We start from the raw sequence: 25,065 nt of genomic DNA, 5'->3' as shown, positions 1-25,065 counted from the left end.
CTGAGCTGCAAGATACCAATAAACAATTGTTGTCTTTGATTCGTCCGGAGCTTAGGCTACGTTCTGAAAAGAGTACCAAGTACTTTATAATTATTGCAACACCATCCAAATTGCTGTCAGTTTTCACTGCATTCTAAGATAATATTAGTGTTAGTAATCTCAACTATATAATCTGTGAGTAATCTGTGTATAATATTTTAGGTTATTTGATTGTGTTATGCTGTAAATATTTTTGTTGCAGTTGCAAGCCGCCTAGTGACAATAACTTTAATCTCATACTGTATTTTCAAATTATTAGATAAACCTATGTAATAAAAATCAGTTTATTGTAAAAAGACAAAACATATTATAGGGTTATTTGTTTAGTAACTCCAGATTAAATATTTAAAAACAACTTGATGAAATTTTAAATAAATATTGAAAAACAATATTTTATTATGGAAACGGAACCCACTCCCGAAGATTTGCAACGTAAACTGTATTTTTTATTGGACCAGTTACAAATAATGGCTAGAGAACTTCCGCCGTGAGTACCTATCTTTTAAAACTCAACTAAATTATTTTAAGATTGTTATTTCGCGAAGACATGGCACATGATATTTACATTTGTCAACATATATAGATGCAATTGTTTTATTATTTTTATTGAAGTAAATTTCTAAAACTGTTGGCAGCAATGTACATTTCCATCAGTGTCAGTACTTTAAGTAGCAATGAAGGAAACCTTCTACTCTACTAATATAAACTGTGCCATTTCTTTTATTACTCCAACTAATGTCTAGTCCAGGTTAGCAGGACCATGTGCACAATAAATGATTATCTATGACATGTAGGAATCAATAAAGAATTGTTTCTGGCTCTGATTTTAAACAAGTTTATTTGAATATCATCAACAAAAACATTGTTAGCCCACACCTATTTATTATAGGACACAGGTCTCTCTTATTTACCTCCCCTCTGTCCCGGTTTTCCCATTGGACCCCAGCAGTGTGATAATGATATTAGTATACTTTTAGAAAATATCAAATGCGGGTACCCATTGAACTACTTTCTGGGCTGGCTAATTCACTTCTAAATGATACTGTCTTTGAAATAGTTAAAGGATTGATGGAAATACAACATGTTACAGAAAAACACATTCTTCAGCAACGATTAAAAATAATCAATGATCAAAGATGTAAGTTTAAATGATTTACAGATTATTATTACATACAAAAGTCCTTACCGACAAAAAATTATACTGTTGTAAAGCAAGCGTGTCAAACTCAAAGGCTGACATGGGTCAAATTTTAAGGTTTAAGATGACTTTTTCTGCCGCACAAATAATCTTCAAAAGCCACACGTGGTCTGCTAGTTTGCCATGCTTGCTGTAGAGGACCTTTACCGGTACCGATTAGGGCAGGTATGAAGGTCATAAAAACGTTAATAAGATATTGTTGTTAATTGAATATTACAACCAGAATTTTCGTCTTTTCAAAAACAAAGGTTTCAACTAAAATATTTCAATAAATATATTTTTTTTAAAGTATTACCAAAGGCATAATTTTATGTAGAAATAAAGGAAAAAGTCACAAAAATGTATGTGATTAAAATGCTTGTATTTTCTTTTCAAAAACAAAAAATTTAAATTTTGCTTCGGCCACGTTCATGTTCAATTTATTATATTCAAATTATTAAGACAAATTTTAATGCTTAGTCTTTATTGAGATCCCAGATACCTAATTTTAGTCTAAATTTCAAATGGCGTAATATGCCAGTCTAAAAGTAATTATATTTTAGTTACATAAAACTTTTAAGTATATTTTTTTACAGAAATACCTTAAAAAACTATTGTTTTCATTTAATTTATGTTTTCTTATTTAAAAAATTAAAAAAAACATTCGTTTTAAAATGGCAAAATCGTACGATTTCCTCATTTTGCGTGCATTTTACCAGATTAGCCTTAATAGCACTTCTGATTTCTACCCATGATATAAATATATTTTTTAACGATTCTAATAATTATTTTTAAGTGGAAATACAAGAAATGAAAAGTAAAACACCATCAGTCGAAGAACAATCTAAGCAAAATATTTTGTTATTAAGGAAACACAAAGAGGAAATGAAACAAACTGATATGAAACTAGTATTGCAGTTAGATCAAAAGGTAAGTCTGTTTTTGAACATACTGGTTCAAAAAAAATTATAAAAATATATAGGTACATGGTGTACACCGTAGTAAAATTGATTTTTTTAAAATTGGAAACCGGCTTTACGCATTCATTTTACTCAGTATGTTTTTTACACCTAAAAATTCAACAAACCATTCTGCTAATCTGGCTATATATACTTTAATACCGTTTTGTCACAAATCAACTTAAGTAAAAACTGCTACGTGGTGTGTGAATTGTATTGTGCCTATAAAATTGGCTATATGCAACAGTTAAAAGTTGCACTTTAATCTGGCCATGTGCACAACTTTAGGCAGCTTTGTTACGCTTTGCACTTTAACTGATTTCTAATAGTGAGTTATTTACAACTCATTTAAAAAGGCCCTGAAAATTGAAATATTTTGGTAAATTATAAGAATGCAAAAATTTCTTTAAAAAAAAGGAGAGTGAAAATAACGATTAAACATCCATTAAAAGGTTAAAAAGTATCCATATCCAATGCTACCACTGATGATAAGAGTAATGTCAATACTCCTTACCCGTAAGAAAAACTTTAAGTCAGATTCTGTTTGGAAATGGCAAGAAATAATTGCAAAGGTCTCTAGCCAACCAGCCATGCCATTATAAACAGCGACATATTTTACAAAAATGTAGTCTTCAGAAGAATAATAAAATATTGTTCCACATCACTCCTTATTTCAACATTCACAACATATTTAGAAAATCAATAATATTTTGTGTTCGCTCCAAATGTTTATAGACAAGGACTGGATTTCACCCACTAGGGAGTTATCAAGATTAACACATTACAGAAATAGAGGACATTTTTGAGAAGGGAATATGGAAGTCTAGGTATTTACAGGGCTTATGACCTGTCATTGGCTGGTTTAAGTGGCCATTTTACACACTATGTAAGATTCACCATTTTGCCTATTTTTGAACATCCATATTCCAATCTTACATCTGTCATTTTTTTTAAAATGAATTAGCCGTTATATAATGCCACACCCATTATTCATTAGAGGAATCTGATACTGAAGTATTTAACGCTATTCAAAATGCTACTAATTTTAATTAGCCAGACATAAAGTGGTCTTTGGGAAAACTCCATGGATATTTATTTATTTTTATTTGAGATTTTTACGGCTATTACATGAAAATAAATAGAAATATATTAACAATTCTAGGGTCAATAAAAAAAATCACTGTTAATATAATATTTATTTTATTCATACAAATACGTTACAAAAAAAATAATAACATATTCCTAACTCTATGAGGCCAAGAGCCCTGTGTTGAGTTTGGATACAACGTAATGGAAAGTGGAAGCACGCACATTACAAAACAATAGCCAAAATGAAAATAAAAAATTATTAAATAAACACACATTTTAATAAACAACTGGACAACACGCTTAAAAGTATATAAATCTATGCAATATCTCGCAGCAATCTCCTGCAATGGTCTCTTTCCTTAGACAGAATCCAAACTTGTACACTTCTCCTGAAAATGTCTTTCATTTTGGAAAACTGAATATGTTCATCCAGAACATTGAACACTCTTGGGGCTACAAAAGAGAAATCTCTCTGAGTTAAATTCGTACGTGTTTTTGGTAACATATATAAGAAAAGCGTTTGCATAATTGTATGTGTGCAACATTTGTATTCATGTGTGTGTATGTGCGTGTGCGAATGAGTGTGTGAGGGTGCATGTGTGTGGGTGCATAAATAAAAAATATATAATTTAAAATGTGCATACATATCAATAAGAGTATAGGAGAGAGCTTGGTAAGAGGTTTGATTATTTAAAAAAAAAATAGTTTGCTAAGTAATGTTATGATTCCATGATTGTATTTTTGAAAAGTATGGTAAATTTCAAAACTTTATTCTGAAAAAACCATTTTATTTTAAAATTAAATCGGTACATATTGAATGAAAAATGTGCAACGAGTTCTATATAATACGGTAGGTAACTACAAAATGCAGTGCATGCGATGTAATATCAACAATATATATTTCAATAAAATAATATAAATTACCCTTTATGAAAATTTATTAAAATCTATACAAATTCTAATCTCTATCAAATTGAAATAGTAAGTGCGTGGAGGGATTTCTAAATCACTACCAAGAAAGCTATTAGTCATATCCCATTAATATACAAGGTGTCCAGTGGCAAATTTCTGATTATGAATTTAAATAATTTTCAATTGGAAAGTGCGGGAAAGACGAGGGGGGTGTTTTGGTATCATGAGCATTGGGGATTTGTACGGCACTATAGAGCATAGGACAGGAGAGCAGCGTAACCTAACCTAACCAATCGATTTTCGCCCATTACTGCACGCAGTAAGTTTTGTGCTCGCTTCAACATACGCCGCATTCGTGATACGCCATTGACTAAATTAATTGAGAACTGGGTAGCACGGTTTAGAGCTTCAGTTTCAGCAATAAACGAACCGGGGCCCTGGCCCATGGCCGACGATATCAACCGAAGAAAACGTGCAATGCGTCAGTGATTCTGTACTCGAAAATCCCCAACTTTTGATCTGCAAAAGCTCTACGGTTTTGGGCATCCCCAGGTCGACTTTGCAAACGATTCTAAAGAATAAATTAAAGTTCCACTCTTGCAACATTCAAATTGTGCAGAAGTTACAAGGTAATGATAATGAATCAAGAAAATTATATGCCAAATGGATTTTGGAGAGATTTTTGACTGATTATCGAATGGGGATCATTTTTAGCATCTTGATGGTTGTCAATAAACAAAACTGTCACTACTGGGGTCCAGACAATCCGAGAGAAATGCATGGGATGCCACTGCACATTCAAAAAGTCACTATTTGGTGTACCGTTTCAGCAAGATGCATTTTAGAGCCTTACATTTTTGAAAACAAGTGAGGCAAAGCCGTAACCGTCAATTCTGAAAGATACTGAAAAATGATTGTCACGATATTAGACAACACGTTAAAGGTGGTTCTTTCTTCAATCGAAACACGCGGTTGCAAGATGGTGCAACTGCCCACATAGTCCGGCCATCAATAAATGCAGCTAGGGTCTTATTTCCAGGAAAAATTATCTCCAGATTTGGCAACATCACCAGGCCCGCAAGATCTCCCGACCTCAGTCCATGTGATTTTTTTTGTGGGACTATCTCAAGTCTTGTTTACAAAAATCAGCCTGCCAGTATCGCACAGTTAAAAGACAATATCCAATCTGAAATAAATGTAATTTCCAGTGCACTGTGTAAGCTTGTTTTTGAAAATATGGTTGGAGGAGTGTGTACAAAACAATGGTCGACATTTAGAAAATGTGATTAAAAAAATAAATTAAATCCGTGTTTTGTCTTCTATTCGTAGTAATATTCGTATAAATAGTTTCGATCTATATGTTTTCATTTTTTGTAATAAATTTTCAAAATCGGAAATCTGCCGCTGGACACTTGTATAAATCAAGAAATGTAAAAATAAACCTTGGATTAGTAAACTACTGACTATGGTTCGAGAAAAAAGAACAAAATTTGGAAAATATATCAACTCAGTAAATCCGACAATGCATACTCGTTAAACAGAACAATTAGTAACAAGATTACTTCAGATGTAAGGCTGGCAAGAAGAAAATTTGAACATGACATCCATCCTTTATATCCTGTACCCTTCAAATGTAAAAATAAATAAGTATTAACTCAAAAGTAGCGACAGTGAATGATTTGTTGGAAAATTAAATCCATGATTATGTATTACTGGTATATTCTTAAAAGAACAGTCTTAAAAATATCTTTCATCAGTTCATCATAGTTCAAAATCTGAATAAAATTATGACACTTTGCAAATTAAGCATGTTGTTTTTTTTTAGTAAAATGTGTTTGAAAAAGCATTGTTTCTATACTAAATTCTCTGTGAATATTTCTTGCTACATATTTTAAAATTATTTGTCATTTTTATATGGAATTTTTTACTATACACAAGTATTGCTTGTTTACAGAGAGCTCCTTCAGATAGCTTTTCTCGTTCGGTTACAAGCAATATTTCTTTGCATGTAGGTACAGCGAAAGAAACTTTTGTACTTAGATGCTGTGTGCACTATGTGGTGGGCCAGCTATGAAAGATTTTCTTCTATTGTGTACCATTCCATACTTATTGCTATCATGTTCGTATCTCTATTTTAAGAAGATTCCAAATACTTTTCCAGGTGAGTGATCAACAGGTCATACTGGAAAAAGCTGGAGTTCCAGGATTTTATGTGACAAACAAACCTCTAGAAGTTAAAGTACAAATGCACTTACTAGATTTCATTCTTCGACTAAGTAACATGCAGATTTCATAATAAGAAACATTTTGTTTTATTTAATATTGGCTTTATTTTCTGACCAACAATTAAAACATCAACATTACTTAACTATTATTATTACATTCCTAATTAAAAAGGATTATTCAATGTATCTTGTAGTAAATAATTGTCTTAAAATAATAATAAATAATCATTATTATAAAATTCTCCTCATCAGTACAATCAATGCATTAATAATTTTAATTTTGTTTTTTTTTTATATCACAAAAAAATTTTGAATAAAAAATATATATATAAAAATATGTATATTGGATTTTCCATATGAACACTAAATATTTCACATACCCACATTAAAATATATATAAAATTAAACATGTCAAAAAGGGTTCTTCCAGTACAGTACATTAAAATATAGTATAATATGTGTGTTATACACATAATAACATACAGACACTACAGGAGATTCCTAATACTCATTAAGTAACAAATAATTTTGTTATTCATTTTCGTTTTACAAATAGGTTCACTTTTTTGTATTCAGTTTTTTTTACATATTCTACGTTATTGTTTAAGAAAATTGAAAAATAAAAAATATTTTGAAATTGTATGTTCTTTTTCCTTCTATGTACTTATAAAATTTACTATCTATTTTTTGTCAAGGTACACATTTTTTTTTTCATATTTTGAATCAGGTTGTGGTCCTGTGGTAGTGTTATGGAATCACAAATCAAAAATCCGAGGTTTGAACCCCGCTCTACCACAACTTGGTTCACATTTTTCTAGCACAAATTATTTACCACTTTAAATGCACTATCAGAAGGGTGCAAATGTCCTTTAATATGTGTAAAAAAACATTTTATACACAAATATAAGTGTGTGTAAAACTTTGGTTTACTTATTTTTTCACCAATTCAATAATTACAATCTCAAATTTACTTCCGAAATAACTCGTAAAAATATAATGCAACATTTAAATCAACAATATAAATTAAAGGCAAACAAATAACAATGTTCAATGGTCTCCATAACATAACATCGTTCCCATTCTTATTGGTTCTCATCCACACCATATGTTATCATAACATCTTTTCCACTTTCCTTGTAGGGCACTATAATAGCAACATTACTTGCCAAATTATACTATGTAAGTATCATAATATTTTGTAGGAGAGTCAAGTTAAAAATAATCATATAAAAACTATGTAGTTTTTTTCTCTTTACTCTGGTTATGCTAAATAAATAACATTGTGCATATGATAAATTATATTTGTATATAATATAATATTGTAATACATGAGATAGATATTAGCTGCAGCTATTATTTGTTATTATTTATAATTTGTTAAGTATGTACATATTTACTCTGTATTTAATCATAAAATACGAGAATATCTGAATATTATTTAATTTAATAAATTGTGTTTGTGCTTTGAAGTAAAATATTATTCATTAGATTATTTGAAATTTTAACAATCAAAATTAAAACTTAGTCAAATATCTTTTAGCTTTATGCATTTTTAATATAAATTATATTGTGTTCACATGTATCATAAATACACACATAACATAATAATAATAATTAATTAAACCTTGAGTATAATTGCTATATGAAACAGTACTATAATTTTTAGGTTTAATTTTTGTTCTAAAACTTGAGTATAAAGTAATGCATGTTTTTTTAAAAAAATAACTAAACCAAATATGTTTACATTATAAATTTTGCAAAAGGCAATTTTGCCATACATGCTAGTAAAAAAATAATAATACGGGTAAAATACTTTGTCTTACTCAATTTCAAAATGAAAACAAACCTCAAATTAATATTGGAATATGTTAAAAAAATATATCGAAATAAAATTGGCCGGAGTATATGAATTGATGCCTTGAATTTTATTTTTCAAAATTGTAGAAAATTTATTAAAATGTAGAAATATTGTGGTAAATGTTTAAAAACTGCACTAACATTTTAAAATAGTGTTGTATACATTATTGAAAGGCCTTTTTAGCGTGATTGACATAATATTTACAAAAAATATAGTCACTTATTTAATTTCTTCAATCTGTTTCATTTTCACAACAAAATTTTCTAAAAGGGCAATAAGAATGATTATTATATAATCTAATATTATTTAGGAATAATATATTCATTTGCAAACAGGACTGCTAAAAATTGCATTATTGCTGGGAAAAAAATATAATTATTACTATAGACAGTTTTGAGAAAATGTTTATTTCTCGTTTCATTTATTTTTCTCAAATGAATGATAAAACTATGCCATTTATAATTTTTTTACTGCTGGGGTGCTATTCTGATCCACTGTCGCAGCACGAGAAAACAGTTTTTCTCGTGTATTTTGTATGTAAATACACGAGATTTTTACATACAAAATACACGAGATAATACGGCTGCAAGAGCATTTGGAATACCAGCCCAGGTGTTTATATAAGAAAATTTAGTCATTTAACTTTTCAATCAGAATGTATGGATGGTTTCGAACTATTGAAACATGTTGAATTTTTTTGTTGTTTTTAAAGTTGGAATTTCAGAGTTTTTATATTAATATATTAAACGGCATACATCTTGGCCATTGCCACCATTCTAACTATCGGGCTATTTTTATGGAGACCGGCACCTGTCCCCGAAGAAGTGAAACTGGTTCATTATATTGATAAATAATATGAATATGTATTTAAAAATACAAATATTTAATATGAGAAAGCAAATAATATATTGGTAAGATTAAGATTCTGGTCTGGTGATAATTACAGAAATCGCAGTTGTTACAATAATAACTTTTAATGGATTTATGATCACAACTTGTATAAATACAATAGAATTTGCATGTGTTTGTTCTGAGAATTTATATCCAAAAGAAATGTTCATATTACAACTATTATTAATTATTTGTATGTAGTATGTACACCATTCTACCAGGAGCGTGCGGCGAAGTTTTCGATTAGGGAAGTAGTAATTTTGTACGAGGTACATATACATAGGTCAAATTTGTGCCTACTTAAATAATATAGAAATTCAAATTAAGTGCTTTCAAATCAACTATAAAGCAATTTTATGCCGTAATTTCAGCATCAAAGAGATATATATTATAGTTTTATATTTTATGCCGTCGTGTAAACCGATTTAAGTGCTAAGTTTGTTATAAAACTGTCACAATACATAGAAAATGAACGTGGATGTGTTTATTAGAATTAGTTCCACAGACATAAAAGATCTCTATTTGCGCATGCGCAGACTTGTAAAATTCTGTACTGAGGGCCCGCCTTAAAGGAACTAAAGCACTTACGTAGTTCCATAATCCAGAATCAGACAAAGCGCAGTGTATTTTATACTAGTTTGCGCATAACTGCGCAGTCGAAAGGTTGTGTGTGAGGATATTGCAATTTTTTGGAAGTTAATTATGAATGAACATCGAACCCTTTTCAGATAGCTTTGATTGAAACAACAAACCATGTAGTTATTTAAAGGATTGGTTAACTTATAGCTGAATTCATTAAAAAAAAAAAGAACATAGATACTGATTATTTAGAGGTCAAATTTTGAGGGAAGCATTGGTTCCATCCAATATATGGACGGACCGCGCATGATATCTACACATATTCAATATAACATAATAAAAACAACAAAAATTCTTATACATATTAATAAAATATCTCATTTATCATTCAATATAATGAAACATTAAGATATCACTATAGTATTAATTTTCTTATATAAGTAATTAAGTCAATGTTGGACATATTTATAGAAAATGCTGTCAATGAGGAAAGCCTACGGAAAATTGCATATAAAAAATGTTTTCTTACATGCGGTAAAAATTACAGCATTAAATTGTAAGGCAAAGTTTCTTAAAAATGTATGAAAAAATAATTAACAATATATTTATAAAAACAAATTACTTAGAATATCACTAGTTCATATGAATCAACCAATGATAAGAGTTGTGAAGGATTTCCGGTCTACGGCACACCTACGGACCAATCGGAAGAACTGACCGAGAAGAAGCGGAAGAGAACTTGAGACATCACACGTGAAGTAATTTCAGAAATACAACACTTTAAAAAAATCATAGCACTGATAATAAGATACATAAAAATTTTAAAAAAAACAACTGAACTTCCTCATTACATTACAATTTAAGAAATAACGGCTTGCACATATTGTAAATAAACGCATTGTTTTAAAGCTTCTTGCTCTATAGTTCCCCAAAATATACTCAGTTTTTGGCACAGATTTGATAGTTTACATTTAATTTAATGATTATCTCACTTTCAAGTAGCATTATAAACAAGATTCACAATTATGCATTTTAGAGTAGGGCATTATTTATTATTTACTATAGGGTTTTTCTACACGATCTTAACCCTTTTTAACATATTTTTCAATTTCAAAACTGTACTTATAGTATTATTTTTAGGCTGCCTATATTACTGGTCAAATAAAAATATGAAAGTTAAAAAATATTAAATAATGAACGCAAAACTCAAGAGGTGCGGACGTCCTTTATTTATTTTATTTCAGATTATTTAGATTTCTGGTTTCCATAATAAAAGAAAACAGAGATTTATTTCATTATAAAGAAATTCGACCAGACATCATTGTTAAAATCCTCGCATATCTGCCATTTATGTCATATTTTTACTTGGCCCTTAGAAAATATAAGAATGCTATAATAAAATAATATTCATTTTTACAGGCATGTAAGGTTTATTATAAAATATAACTTATGTTTACCGAAAAGTAATCACTTTGATTTTTTTTCTGCGCCATACGAAGATTGTTTGCTTATTTTAGACATTCCAATCAGATACTGTAGCGTAAAATAGACTGAAAAAAATTAAAGATGAATCAGTATACTTACATGTTTTTGGTTATCTGTTTTGGTGTATAATTAAATTGATTTTGACTTGTTGATTTTAAAAATTCTCGTTATAAAAAATACACGATTTAAACAAGTAGATGCCCAATTAAAAAAAATGCTGAAGTCCAGTTTTATCAGTTTTGAGTTAGCAACACTACCGTGTAGAGAACTTTTTGCACTGTATAGTTGCCTATTGAGTTTTTCGATAAAAAATAACAATGTAAAATTTTGCATGTGAAAAGTTGTAATAAATTTATTATTTCAATTTTTAAAAATCCTTAAATCCACTTGTTTTCTCCTAAAACATATCTAAGTCTGGGGAGTTTATTTTAAATATGCTGTTATATTTCATCGTTAGTGATAAAAAAACACAGATAAATTTGCTGCCAAGATATTACAATAAGTATTGCATTTATTACTAAACTTAAATATATTTTCAACATTATGAAAGAGAACATAAGTTTTTAGTCCGGAGGAAAAAAGAGGTATGCCATTATTTTAAAACTTGAAGCCAATTATTTGGCACATTTTGGTGTAATGTATCATGAGATCCCTGAATTCAATCATTCTTCAAAGTGAAAGAGTTTGAATGAATTGAGAAAAAAATGTTTTTTTTTTATAAAATTATATAAATATAAATGTAACTAAAGTGTAAATATTAGTATATACATATTGTAATACATATACGCTAACTTCGGAAATATTTCTATTTAAGCTATAAATAATGTTTCATACAACAACACATTCTAATGTTTGTAATTGTTATATTTTTTATTTTCAGATTAATGGATGAAGATAGTTTTGTCGAGTCAAATTTTGATTCATCTTTAAAAAAATCCCCTAGTTCTTTATATACTTTGAATAAATCCCTTAGTCCTTTACATACTTTTAATAAATCCCCAAGTCCTGACCTCAGGCTTAAGTTCACTTTTTTAAAACCTGTAATTTGTTATAAAATATTTAACAATTTTGCACTCTTCATATTGAAAAAAAGAGTAAAAAAAATTACAAAATGTGTTTTCAGTTTTCAAAAATTCTATCACGAAATATTTCAGGAGCAAAATAAATACTTAAATTTAAATATCTCAACTACAAAAATGGACTTTGGCATTTTCTTAAATTGGGCATCCAAGTATGATTAACCTAGAAATGGGTATGCAAATGGACATAGTTTTATCATAAGAAACAGCAAATGTGTATTTTAATAACATCCTACAATGCGCATTCGTAGATCTAAATTGAAGTTTCTACTACAAAAAAGGACATGCATCCTGAAAAGGCAGTCTCGCGCCATCTCTTTTCTGACTTAAATATATTATGAGTGATCCCATTTATCATTCAGCAAGCATCCTAAATATTTATATTGATGGACTTGCTCAATAACTCAATAAATTAAAGTTTGTGACTTTTTCCGAATAACCATACATTTGGTTTTAGCAATATTCGTTTCTAGCTCTTTATTCGAGCTAGCCAAAAGTACTTTGTCCAATAATAGTTGCAGGCTCTCCATATTATCTGCTAGGACAGTATCATCCGCATATTGGATATTATTTATAATTTGTCCTTTTATGCTAATACCGCCCCGCCGTCAGTGTCGGCTAGTTCACTTAGTACATCTCTAAAAACGGTTTTTGAGTACATATTATTAAAAAGGAGAGGAGACAGAATGCATCCTAGACTCCACAATTTGTCATTTACTTTTACTGCAGCTTTTTTTATGCCAGTAGAGGTTATTAGGTGAACCATTATTAACCATATTTAATGTAAATCAGCATAATTCCCTTTCCACACCTAAAGGTGCAAAGGGTACTGCATTGGTAAACTAACTGCAGTGTATCTGGAACATTTTTATTTCATAAAGGTAAGATGATCAATCTACGATTCGGTTGCTAGTCCAGAGACTGAAATATTCTAGTGTAAAACACATTTTAAAATAAATATTTCATGTCAATCATCCGAATCTACATATCTAACTATTTTCTGGTAGGATTTGAAATAATAAATAAGAATACTTACATATTCCAAATATGGTACAGGCAATAGAGAAATATAACAATTCTCCACTGAACAGGAGTGTCAAGAGCCACTTCAGCACGGGTATCAGAATAACAATATTCCAAGCAACAGTATTGATAAGCGAGTAAGACCTGCGCGACAGTATGAAAGGTTGTACACGTGAAACTCCAGATTCAGCAAAAAAGTCACCAGTCTTATGGAAAGAATCCATCATTTTATCCTAAAAAATTGATTGCATCACAGTGAAATTTTAAACATGGAAAATTAAGGGCAACATTTGGAAAAAAAAAACTCATTACCTTGACAACATAAATATTGTGCAACCATTTGGAGCATTCTTCTTCATCGTGTGGAATATTCTCCAGTGGAATTCTATTAATATACAAATGGGATTGAACTTTTTTACCAAATAACAGGCTTGTCATTGTTGGTGGCACCTAAAAAAAAACACAAAATAGATACATATTGTAAATTATACTAAATGAATACTAAAATTATTGACATTAACTTTAACTTACACTATGCCATTTGAGAGCAAAGAGATTATGAGAAATGGATATTTAACAAAAAGAAACATCGAGCTAAATGGCTACCCAAATTATTGTTATCATAATTATTTATTCTAGATTCGCAGAACGTCCAGATCCAGTGAAAAATTATAAAGGGTAACGGGTCTAGCAATATTCTATGTCAATAGTTCTGTGAACATTATCCCGGCAGATTATTGTCTCTCTGCTTCAGCTGTTGACAACAGAAGATTATTACCAATAATCTATCCAATCAAGTCGCACCGCAATTATTATTAATTTTGCAATATATGTACAGTATTAGGACAACATTTACTTAGTTCTGTACTCAAGTGCTACTCCAATAGAGCTTTATACTTTAGGCTATTCATCATTCCTTCTATTGGTATCAAAGATCCGGTCCCCATTTATGAAAAGCAGCCCCAAAACATCTCCTTCACAGGATATTTCACTATTTGGTCAATATGAGCCACAGTAAGTTTTTTGTCCCCACTTTTTCTAACAAATTTAGTGCGATATCCCTGCATGAGAAAGTGGGTCTCATCTGAAAACAGCACCTTCTTCCAGTCTTCTACAGTCCATTTGGTATATTTTCTAGCCCAAATGAGCCTTTGCTTCATCATACGTGCCGTCAGGAGTTTTCTTCTGTGGTCGAATTGCTTTTATTCCAGGTTCAATGAGTCTTCTTCATACTGTCGAGTCATGTATCATCACTCCAGTGGCTGCCAAATCTCGTTGAAGTTCGTAACTTGTTTTTCTGGGGTTTAACTTACTATTTCTGATTAAATATATTTAATCTCGGACACTAGTTTTCCGGTTTCATCCACATTTCCCAATTATCTTTGCTTCAACTGACCGTTTCTCTTTTCTGCTTAATAACCTTGCTGACTGCTCCCTGACTCACAAAACATTAATTTGCAATCTCCTTCTGAGTCATTGATGTATGTTCACTTAAGGTTATAATCTTTTCCCTTTTCCTCGGAGTGATATCCATGATTTAAACCAACTTAAAAACACTGTTTAATATGCAAGCAATTTATAAAATTAGTCCTTTATTGAGAAAACTCTGACCAGTGTGAGCGGAAAAACGTGCCTTTCAGAAATAATGTATCTAATAATTTAATAAATCAATCTGCACTCTTTTGTTTATCATCTTATTTATCGCATACTATAATATCAAGTGTATGCCGCCTGTTTGCGTTTCGAATGTTTATTACATTCTTTATAATACCTTTTTACGCTAATCACAAGACGTCACTCATCTCTTTTTACTAGAATAATATGGTTTATATGTTAAAAGAGTAAGAAGATCTGAATTATTCAGATTTTGGTATGTTATTTTGGAAGAACAAAGAATATCCTGTTATTTTTTTGAGTATCGAGGGCTTAGGTTGGAGTTTGGACCTTTATTGTTTATTTTATTTCAAAAGATCGTAGAATGGACTTGTTAAACAATTAATTTTTATGTAGTTTCAAAATGTATATGTACATATTGTCAATTCGGTGTTTTGTTTGTTTTTCTTTTAAATAACTAATTAACTACAAATACGAAGATGGAAAACTCTCTTCTTCTTTGTCCAGGGTGAGGATTAAACCCACAACCTGTGGTTTTGTTGCACTGCGGAGGCCGTCACACCCTGAAGTGTTTGCCAGCGACCGTCACTGTATATATATTGTTATTAGCAATTATTACCTTATCATAACTATCGAATGCTATCTGTATATCGTATACCGCTTTGAACTTGCCCCTCATACCCTGGAGACTGGTAGTAAAACCTTTAGTTCGAGGGGTTAGGTGATGCTGTAAAATAGGAAGACCCTTTTCTTCAGCAAACTTCACAGAAGCAGCATGCTTCTTATTGGAGAATCTTGTTCCCTCGGGAAACAGAAGAAGCTGGAATAATAGTGCAAATTATTTATTTCATTTGATTTATCAAATTTTAAAATAGTATACGTGAATTGCCCATTTCCAAAGTTTATCCCAACCATCTTGTTTTTATTTAAAATATTCACAAAAAAAACGCACATATTAAACCTTATTAAATTGAATTAAATATAGCGTTAAAGAAAAACACAACATTTCTTAAATATGATGGATAATTTTTCAATTATTTAAATATATGACAAGGGCAAGATGACTTTTGCAACTGTTTTATGAACTGGTTCTTTACTCTGAGCTTGGTATAAATCAGATTATTCGTTTTTAAAAACTCTCATCAATTTTATTAGATAAATATTTACGTTCTCGTGTTATCGGCACAAGCTATATTCAAGTAGCCATTTAACGTAAACCATAGATTATCTGTAGTTCAAATTCTTGACATTGGTAAAATAGAAATGACCAGGGTATATACGTACATATATAGCCTTGTCAGCCTCGCGGTGTAATGATCAGAGCATTTGCCTACCATGCAAGAGGCCTCGGGTTCGATTCCCGACATGGTTGATATGAAATATTTATTTAAAAGGGTGTTTTCCCACTAGAATATTTCATAGTCCCTGGTCTGGCACCTGAAGCGTAAGACTGATCATCTTACCTTCATGTAACAAAAATGGTCAAGATACGCTGCGATCGGTGCACCGATGCAGTGCCCTATGGAAATGGAACGATGATGATGATATACATACATATATACCGAGGTAAATTTAATTCAGTAATTTAAAACAACATATAAAATAGAAACATATATATTTACCCAAATAGGATCTGGATAATCACCAAGAATAGAAACTTGATTAAGGATTGTTTCTTTATCTTTATCAAATGATCTCTCCAAAAATACAAATTCACCAAACTTCCATATCCACCCGATAGGTGGCATATACTGAATGGACTTCTTTGCATAGGCTTTGCAATTCTAGAAATAAAATATCATTAATACAAGTGAACAGAAACTGGACATCTTAAATCAAGATTGCAACTATCAGAGACAGTAAATGTTTTCAATGTATTTGTAATTGTCAATTGAACTATATAACTCTATATTCTTATTTATATACTCTATTGTATTAAAAAACTAGTTATTTATTTATTTATTTTATTTTATTCAGAAAATATAGTCATACAAAATAAGTATTGAAAACAACAATTTTTTAACATAAAAAGACCAATTAAGTTTTCATAAATTAAAAAGATATAAACATTCAATGTGACAAAAAAATTAAAAAATAAATAAGAATTTTAAGTGAGAAAAGAATAATTGTTGACATTTGCGTTTTCCATGGAGGTAATAAATTAAAATACCAAATGTACACTCCGAGCCATCCACGCACACACACGAACGCACATATAAAACATACACAAACATATACATTACATGCAGCACATATACATAGCATAAACCACTCAAGATGCGCATTCAGTAACTATCCCAAATAATCGACCCCATGAAGAAATTTTCTGTACAAATGCAACGTGCAGTTAAAAATGTCTACATCAATACTTAGTCCGTTATAATTTCTACAGGTACGTCTAATGATAATTGGTTTGCTACGTTAAAATACCTAGCATCTGGCTTAAATATCAAACTATTCTGTAAGAGTTGTTTAGGGCGGAATAGGCTTAGATAAAATATTGTTTTAATTTTTTTTATAATGTATTTATCAAATTATGAAAATGTGAATAAATCAATACCACTTAAACTAAATTAAATATATTCTAAAATTTGTAACAAATGTATTAATTTTTGTAAAACAATATCAAAGTTTATCCGAGTTGAAATGCAATATAGAAAAATTAATGGTTCAGCATCTGTCACTTGTATAACTCAGCCCATAGATTGATTATTTTTCGGGGTCGGGTATTAAAAAAAGTTGAAAAACACTGTTCTAGACGATCACAATATAGGTATATACGGTTAAAAATAAAAAAATCTGTAGTTGAAAATACATACTCCTAGAACTTGTATACTGTCACAAAATTGCCACCCAGCGAGCCAATCAATTTCATAGCTGTGATTCATGATTAAATATGCATGTTCTTTGCCATAATATTTTTCATATTCTTCTTTATCGATATACACTTTTAATTCGCTTCCTGACCACCACTCTATCATAAATACTAACTCTGAAAAAAAAGAAAAGTAATGCTCTGTAATCATAAATATAAAAAAAATACATAATAAAATTTTGACATTTTAAGGAGAGTACATGGCTCAAAATAAAATACAAGTTAAGATAATTCAGTTCACACCATTTTAATTTGGAATACCAGTATTCAATATTGTTATTGTTGCTAGTGAACTTATCAAGAATTCATATTTATTGCAGTTGTCATTGTCTCGCTTTATAATAAATTGTTATAATAATATATGTTAATATGATAAACTGTATACTTACGACAGAAAAACGAATAACATAGATAGTAATTTATTTTTCTATATGCATATTTATTGATATTTCTAAGTGTTACATATAAAATCCCTTGAATTATTGAAATAAAGAAACCAGATGTTACAAATGATATTGCAAAAAATAAATGCAAAACAGTTAATTGTTTGATAAATGTAAAATCCATTTTGTTTCAACTAGGAGATATCTTCACCAAAATAAAACCCCGCTCAATCTCTTTACTAATCCACCTGAAACAAAAAAGACACCAATGATAAAATAAGATAATGTTTTTTTAAATGCGATAAACGACTTCACATTAATTAAAATTTGATGAATGTTTATAAAAATCTGAAAGAATAGCATGGCATTCTGATAATTTACTAAACGAAGGTGACTGAATCTTTAGAAGTGAAAACTTCTTTGGCCGTACTGTGTATGCACTTTTTGATAAATACTTCAAATGAGTTTGATCCATCGCGCTTGCAGCTAAAATGTTAATTCGGGTGAATGGAGCCGAGTTAAACCGAACACGTGAGACTGCTGTGTTAAGTTTAGTAACCTAATGTTTTTAATACTTTTAAATGATTATATTATATTAGGAATAGTAATTATAAATATGTTTTAGAACATAATAACATTAATAGTGTTTATAATGCGAGATTAACTTTGATGTGTACAATTGATGTTGATTTACAAAATCAACAGCAAAATTCAACAGATAATTGATACATAAGTACAGCCAGTCGTCAACTTACGACTGTTCGATTTTACGACCACAATACCCGCTCGGTTGACCGCCTGCGCTAAGCGTGGCCAAGAGTGGTACGAGCATTTTGCCTACAAAAGGAAAATGACTATTTTTCTACCTACAGAAGTGGTATTGAAAATAAAAGCATACCGAAACCTGATAATTTTAAGTAATACACAAATAAAGGTGACGTAAATGGCAAAAATGGGATCATTGAATATTTTTCCACTTTTGAGATATTAATGCCTTTTTTTTCCCGTGTGCAATAGAATGTTGCATATGTTCAATAAAATGAAATATTATAAGCTATCAAAATGTGGCTCTTTGTTTTACAATATGAAAAAATATGGGGTCACGGTTGGCAAAAAAACTGTCAATAATTTGACTATTGCTGCATTAAGCTCGTTTTTATCTGTTCAAAGGTGCTTAAAAAAAAAATTAAAGTAGACATTTTTGTTTGTTTCATTCTGTGATTTTACTTAAAAATATATTTTACAATGGTTGAAAATACACTTTGGTCATGCGTTCTTTAAGCACGCCCATTTTTTTTTAAAGTGAGTTAAATAATCTCACATGCTGTGGACAATTATAAACTGCCCAAGTTTGTTTTGTTTTATTTGTGTTTATGTTAGTGTTACAAGTAATTTGTTACTGTTCCAAATAATAAATAAATAAACATTCGTGATTCTTATTCATAAATAATAGCTCAACAATCAACACGTAATTTTTTTTTTTAATTTAAAAATGATTAAAATGTAATAATGACATTTGGATAAGGCGAAAATCCTCTTAAACCTTGAAAGGTGTTCAAAGGTCCAATCATTGTGTATTTATGTAAACTTATACGTGTAATAGAATATAATCATAATCCAGGTATTTCAAAACATACAGTAATAGTAATTTTATCTAGTTATTTTATCAGGTAAAGCTATTTACAAATGTACATTTTTTTAAATACAGTTGTGAAATAATAAAAACTGCACAAATTTACTTCGAGGTACATAAAATGATTGAATAATTTTTATGTGTATTTACATATTTTAGAAAATATTTTTCACTATACGAACACCTCACTGGGCATAACCCGTGTCGAGACATATTTATTTTATGCTCCTAGTTATAGGAGTATCTAAATAACACAACATATACATACACACACATAAATACATATTTAGGATTTGATGGTTGGGGGTTGGAGCTCCTACCCCAGTTAGAGATTAACAGAAGACACGAGGTTGCGTTTAATGCGTATTTATTAGATGGCGAATAAGATACAGCACTTAGTTGTGTAGCGCGAGCGTGGCGGCGATAATGGGTTGAAGAGACTGCACTTGAACTATGTGCTGGAACTTAGTGACTGCGTTGAGCTGAGTCTTCGTACTGGCTAAGCTGACTGATGCTGAACTGAACTGGGCGTTGACTACGCACTGTTTTTTTTTTTATAGGCCACGTTTTTTTATTTTTTATATCTCCATGGTATGGATGATATTAATGTACTGCAGGATATTGATCTCGTGTTTCGCAGAATGTAATAAATTAAATTCGATAGAAAAGGCTGACTTGCTTCTTGGAGTCATGACTCTATATTTTAGGTGAAATTATTTAGCACGTGTGTCATCGATCATGGACTATGAACCCCACATATACATACATATTATGTACATATACATTATATACGGTGAAATGGATTTAAGTTAATAAATAAGTTTGACTAAAGTTTAAAATTAATACTTAAGGTTAAACGAGGTGTGTTCAGAAAATAACGGGAATGTTTAAATTTTACGGGTTTGGAGAGTTCGATTGTCTTTTTTTTTATTATGTTGTTATACATGCCCTTGATGTATGCTAAAATTTTCAGCTGTATTAATTGTTTACTTAGTCTGTGGCAGCCTTAGGCAGATTAAATTAGTTGACAATGTAATATATTTATTTATTTATTTATTAACGGACATTGTCCATGTATACAATTTATAAGGTTTAAATATTACAATAAAAGAATAGTTTAAAACATTTTTAAAAAAAGAAAGAAGCATTGACAAACATAAGGGACATCGAGACAAGATCTGGACTATTTATTTAGTGCTCGTTTAAATCGTTGTAAACTTAAACCAAAAAAGTCCAATACGATAACAATACGACAAAGGCGGGTCATTGGAGAATTTAGGCCATAGTTTGTTCTATGCTGATCGATGAACAGTACTTCATTGTTTCTCAATCTACGAGTCGGAATATTGAATTTTACTTGTCCCAGTAATGATGGAACATCGATTATACCATTTAGTATGCCGAACATATATATGGAGTCAATATTAGTTCTACGTTTTTGTAGACTAGAAATATTTAACATTGACTCTATTTCAGCATAAGAATAATTATCTCTCTCTAGTCCAAGCATCCACGCTATTTTTCGAAGCAAGCGATGTTGGACTGATTCAATGTGATTTATGCGATTGACATAGAATGGAGACCAGACCACTGAGGCATATTCTAGAAGAGGGCGAACAGTTGAGCAATAAAGAGTTTTGATTGTACAGACATTAGTAAAATCAGAGGATATTCTGTTAATGAAGCCAAGTAATTTCAGTGATTTATTTACTGTATTATCTATATGCTGTTGTATGTCAGTTTATAGTCCAAAACAACTCCTAAATCTCTGATGGACTTGACTACATCAATTTTGGAGTTTTCTAATAGGTACTCGAAGGAAATTGGTTGTTTTGTTCAATGAAATGACATTATTTTGCATTTTTTAATATTTAGTTCTAATTTATTGACTTTACACCATCGGTATATTGAGATATATTACAACAGAAAATAATATAGCATAATTTGCGATTTCTGCCCTCTTTAAAAAGTCTGTGATTATGCTTGCTATTTTAGAAACGGTCATTGTAGGTTTTTTTATACGAAACAGGCAATTTTCCATCACTATTTTGAAATTTCGGCTTCTTTGGTATGCATTAAAAAAAATATTATTTTGCTTGGTTTAGGCATTCTTGTAATTTTTTTAAGACAATTATTTTATTTCACTATTTTCATTTGAACGGGTAAAGACATAGCAAATCTGCTTCGCCATTTTCATCTTCCAACACTTAATCTTAAACTTCCTGAATGCTTAGATCGTCAAAACCATCGCCTCAGATGGATTTCACTAGTTCAAATATGCCAACAATGACATTTTCTGATGATTCGCGACTGTTTTCTGCTTCAATTAATGATCGCCAGATATATTTTATGCACAACCATGTTGTGGAAAGGTTTCCGCAAAATTTTAGTGGTGTTAAAGTGAGACTGTGTTGTTGGAGACCGTGTTAAAAGGGTTACCTGTATTATATTGGCTGATTTTATAAGTGATACTGATCGATTTAAAAATGGTAATTATAGATATAAAATAATATATTATCAAAAGCATAAGTAATTTAGATTGCAAACTAGATAAATATTATTAATCATATTTATTCTAGTGAATGAAAATTAAGGGCAATTTGAAAATTCAAGTTAATCAATAATAAACATTTTAACCTGTGTATCGAGTCAAAGTGAGATTGAAAATACACAATAATCTTTTAAAAGTACAAAAAGTATCTTGAATTAAATTGTATAAGAAAGGGTATATGAACAATGGCGGCCGGTGTAGTGGTCAAGACGCTTGACTCACGCACGGAAGGTTCCGGGTTCGATTCCCGGTGAGAACACAAAAATTAAAATGTGATTTTTCTCAAGTCTGGGTATTCTGTGATGTAATTCACCACTGTAATTGGGCCTCCTGGCCTGTTGTGGCGCAAAAAAAAACAATATCGCACCCTACTGATAAAAGTGGTGTAATATAGATTGACTAACAATTTGCTGACTCAAATAGATGGACAATAATAATGGAACATGTTTTAGAGATGAAAGTGACAAAAGGATTAATGTTCCCAAAAAATGGCTATTAATAGCCCGCATGAGATTTGTTTAAATAAACTATTGAATTTCATACTTATTTAAAATTAGTGATTTTGTTGAATTGGGATATTGAAGTATTTGAGCACATTTGGTTTGATTAAATGTTGTTGTCCCTTGTTAATCTTATCAATTATACACGGCTGATGTATATTCTCTTTTTATTTTATCATTGTGTCACCTTATTTTAAAGGATTATATTTCAATTGCGTTCATTATATTTTCATCTATTTACCACTTTCAATTACTGTGTGTTTACAAGTATCAAGAATAAAACTCTAAAACGCTTTTATTCAAAACACATATAATACACATCCTGTAGGTAAAAGTAAGATAAATTAACGGAAATAAAAGATAACATTAAATGATTACAATAAATAATACATTGGACTTGAAACCTTAATATCCTATAGTATAATCAGATCAATCAATCATAATCTTCCTAATGATAAAAAGAAAATAATAAGAATAATAATTAATAATAATAACATAATGAAATTGAACAAGAAAGTAGTTTTTATATAGAACGAGCGCAACGCTTTTTAAAAATAATCTTATGCACTTCAACATGTACATAAATATCTAAATTTTGGATCATATTGTCAGCTTTTATATAACTATGACATTGAATAATACTAACTAGTTATTATTACGGATAACTTATATAGTTGCATTTTTGTAAAACAATACACATTTTCTCAAAATTGACAAATTATAGTAAAAAGAACAACAAATTGCATGTAAAAGGAAACAATATTCAACTACTCCCATTATGTATTTGCATACAATTTATTTTCAATCACCAACTTCGACTGGAAGATTAAAAACTGAATAAATAAAAGCCAATAAATAAATCATAAATATACTTAATATAAACAATTCGGTGATACTTGTACAGTAATAATTTACTAATTAACCATGTGTATATTACATACTACTCGGTGAAAACTACATGTCTGAATTTTTTTTTAGTGGTATTTAAGTAATAAAAAGCGTAAAAAGGTACAAAAACTTTGAGGTCAAGAAAATAGTAGGCACTGCCAGAACATTTTGTTTTTTTTTTCCATTTCCTCCATTTCTTTTTTGTTTAACAACAGTAAGAGCAATACTGGTCAACTGATATTAATTTAGGTATGTATTATACGTTTTTTGTATTGTATTATTTAATGTTTTCACATTTCTTGAACAACTGCACATAGTACTTAAGGTTATATTAATTTTAGACGTACCGTTCCTATTTTCAGTTCATTCCTGTCAAAAATGGTATTCAGCTAGCACTGTACTCCAAACGAACACGAGAAGATGAATAGTAATTAAAGCAAAACGGTAAATATAAGCTGGTGATACGTAAATCGTAACTTTTGTGAGTATAATAGGGCGCGATACGCGATATGAACGACCAAAGTCAAACAAGTTGTCCTGAGTTGTCCTTGAAATTACACGGAATAAGTGAATAATGCATAGATTATGATGTTATGTACTGAATAACAGAATAAACAATAAATTCAGCTGATAATAATCAGAGACAATAAATATTACCCAGTCTAATTTAGGTACGTAATTACACCAATCTGATGATGCAAAAATTATTTATTCATATTAATAATCCGAATTCAATGAATTCGAATAAAAAAAACGTATTTACGGACCATAGACGCAGGGATTGAGAGAAAATAACCTGTCGGCGGACGTACCAAAATTTTTTTTTGTTTGCACTGACATCTGCTCAGATACACGATGAACTAAAATCGTCCAAGAATCGAATCAAATTTTTATTAATGTGCTTTTAGCGGCTTCGCTCGGGTGGTATTGGAAAGAAATAATTTTTGTTGTTTAACAATAAAAATTTTCCCCCGATGGAAAGACATATTTTTTCAGGATAAAAAGTAGCCTGATCAATTGCCGGTCATCAACTGTCGCTATGCAAGAAAAACAACGATCCGTAAAGCTAGGGTTTCCTAGGACAGCGGTGCCCGTGTTTTAACGGCCGTAGTGAACGGTGATGCGGTGGACAGCCGTCGTAGTGGTGACTAGAGAGTGGTTTTATTTTTTAACGGTGTTATCAACACCATTTTTATAGGAAACCACTCTCTAGTCACCGTTACGACGGCTGTCAATCGCATTAATGTTCACTACGGCCGTTAAAATACGGGCACCGCTGTCCTAGGAAACCCGAGCTTTAGTCTT

At 30.3% G+C, this 25,065-nt stretch overlaps 2 protein-coding genes across 3 annotated transcripts; one reads left to right on the top strand and one right to left on the bottom strand.

Annotated features, from left to right (window-relative positions):
- Window positions 1–39: 39 nt before the first annotated feature.
- On the top strand, window positions 40–7,040 carry gdl (gonadal protein gdl). 2 transcript variants are annotated; one of them, XM_088230727.1, is made up of 5 exons: window positions 40–174; window positions 353–526; window positions 1,017–1,177; window positions 2,013–2,146; window positions 6,338–6,562. In XM_088230727.1, exons 2-5 carry the CDS (start codon window positions 438–440, stop codon window positions 6,470–6,472), a joined length of 519 nt encoding a protein of 172 aa, XP_088086853.1. In that variant the 5' UTR covers window positions 40–174; window positions 353–437; the 3' UTR covers window positions 6,473–6,562. The 2 variants fall into 2 exon arrangements, with proteins under 2 accessions (XP_088086853.1, XP_088086855.1); XM_088230729.1 differs by lacking the exon at window positions 40–174 and having other exon boundaries at window positions 177–526; window positions 6,338–7,040.
- Window positions 3,362–24,326, bottom strand: LOC148278900 (1-acyl-sn-glycerol-3-phosphate acyltransferase gamma-like). Its single transcript, XM_088230726.1, has 9 exons — window positions 24,108–24,326; window positions 18,195–18,436; window positions 17,750–17,922; window positions 16,553–16,714; window positions 15,550–15,750; window positions 13,629–13,766; window positions 13,330–13,549; window positions 11,187–11,279; window positions 3,362–3,717 (listed from the first exon to the last, which is right to left on the bottom strand). Exons 2-8 carry the CDS (start codon window positions 18,370–18,372, stop codon window positions 11,197–11,199), a joined length of 1,155 nt encoding a protein of 384 aa, XP_088086852.1. The 5' UTR covers window positions 18,373–18,436; window positions 24,108–24,326; the 3' UTR covers window positions 3,362–3,717; window positions 11,187–11,196.
- Window positions 24,327–25,065: the final 739 nt, after the last annotated feature.

Source organism: Micrasema longulum, unplaced genomic scaffold (assembly GCF_059751315.1).
Source record: "Micrasema longulum isolate JH-2025_06_02 unplaced genomic scaffold, ASM5975131v1 h1tg000811l, whole genome shotgun sequence".
NCBI lineage: Eukaryota > Metazoa > Arthropoda > Insecta > Trichoptera > Brachycentridae > Micrasema > Micrasema longulum.
Note: the sequence above shows the minus strand (reverse complement) of the source record. Positions and strands in the feature narration are given on the sequence as shown.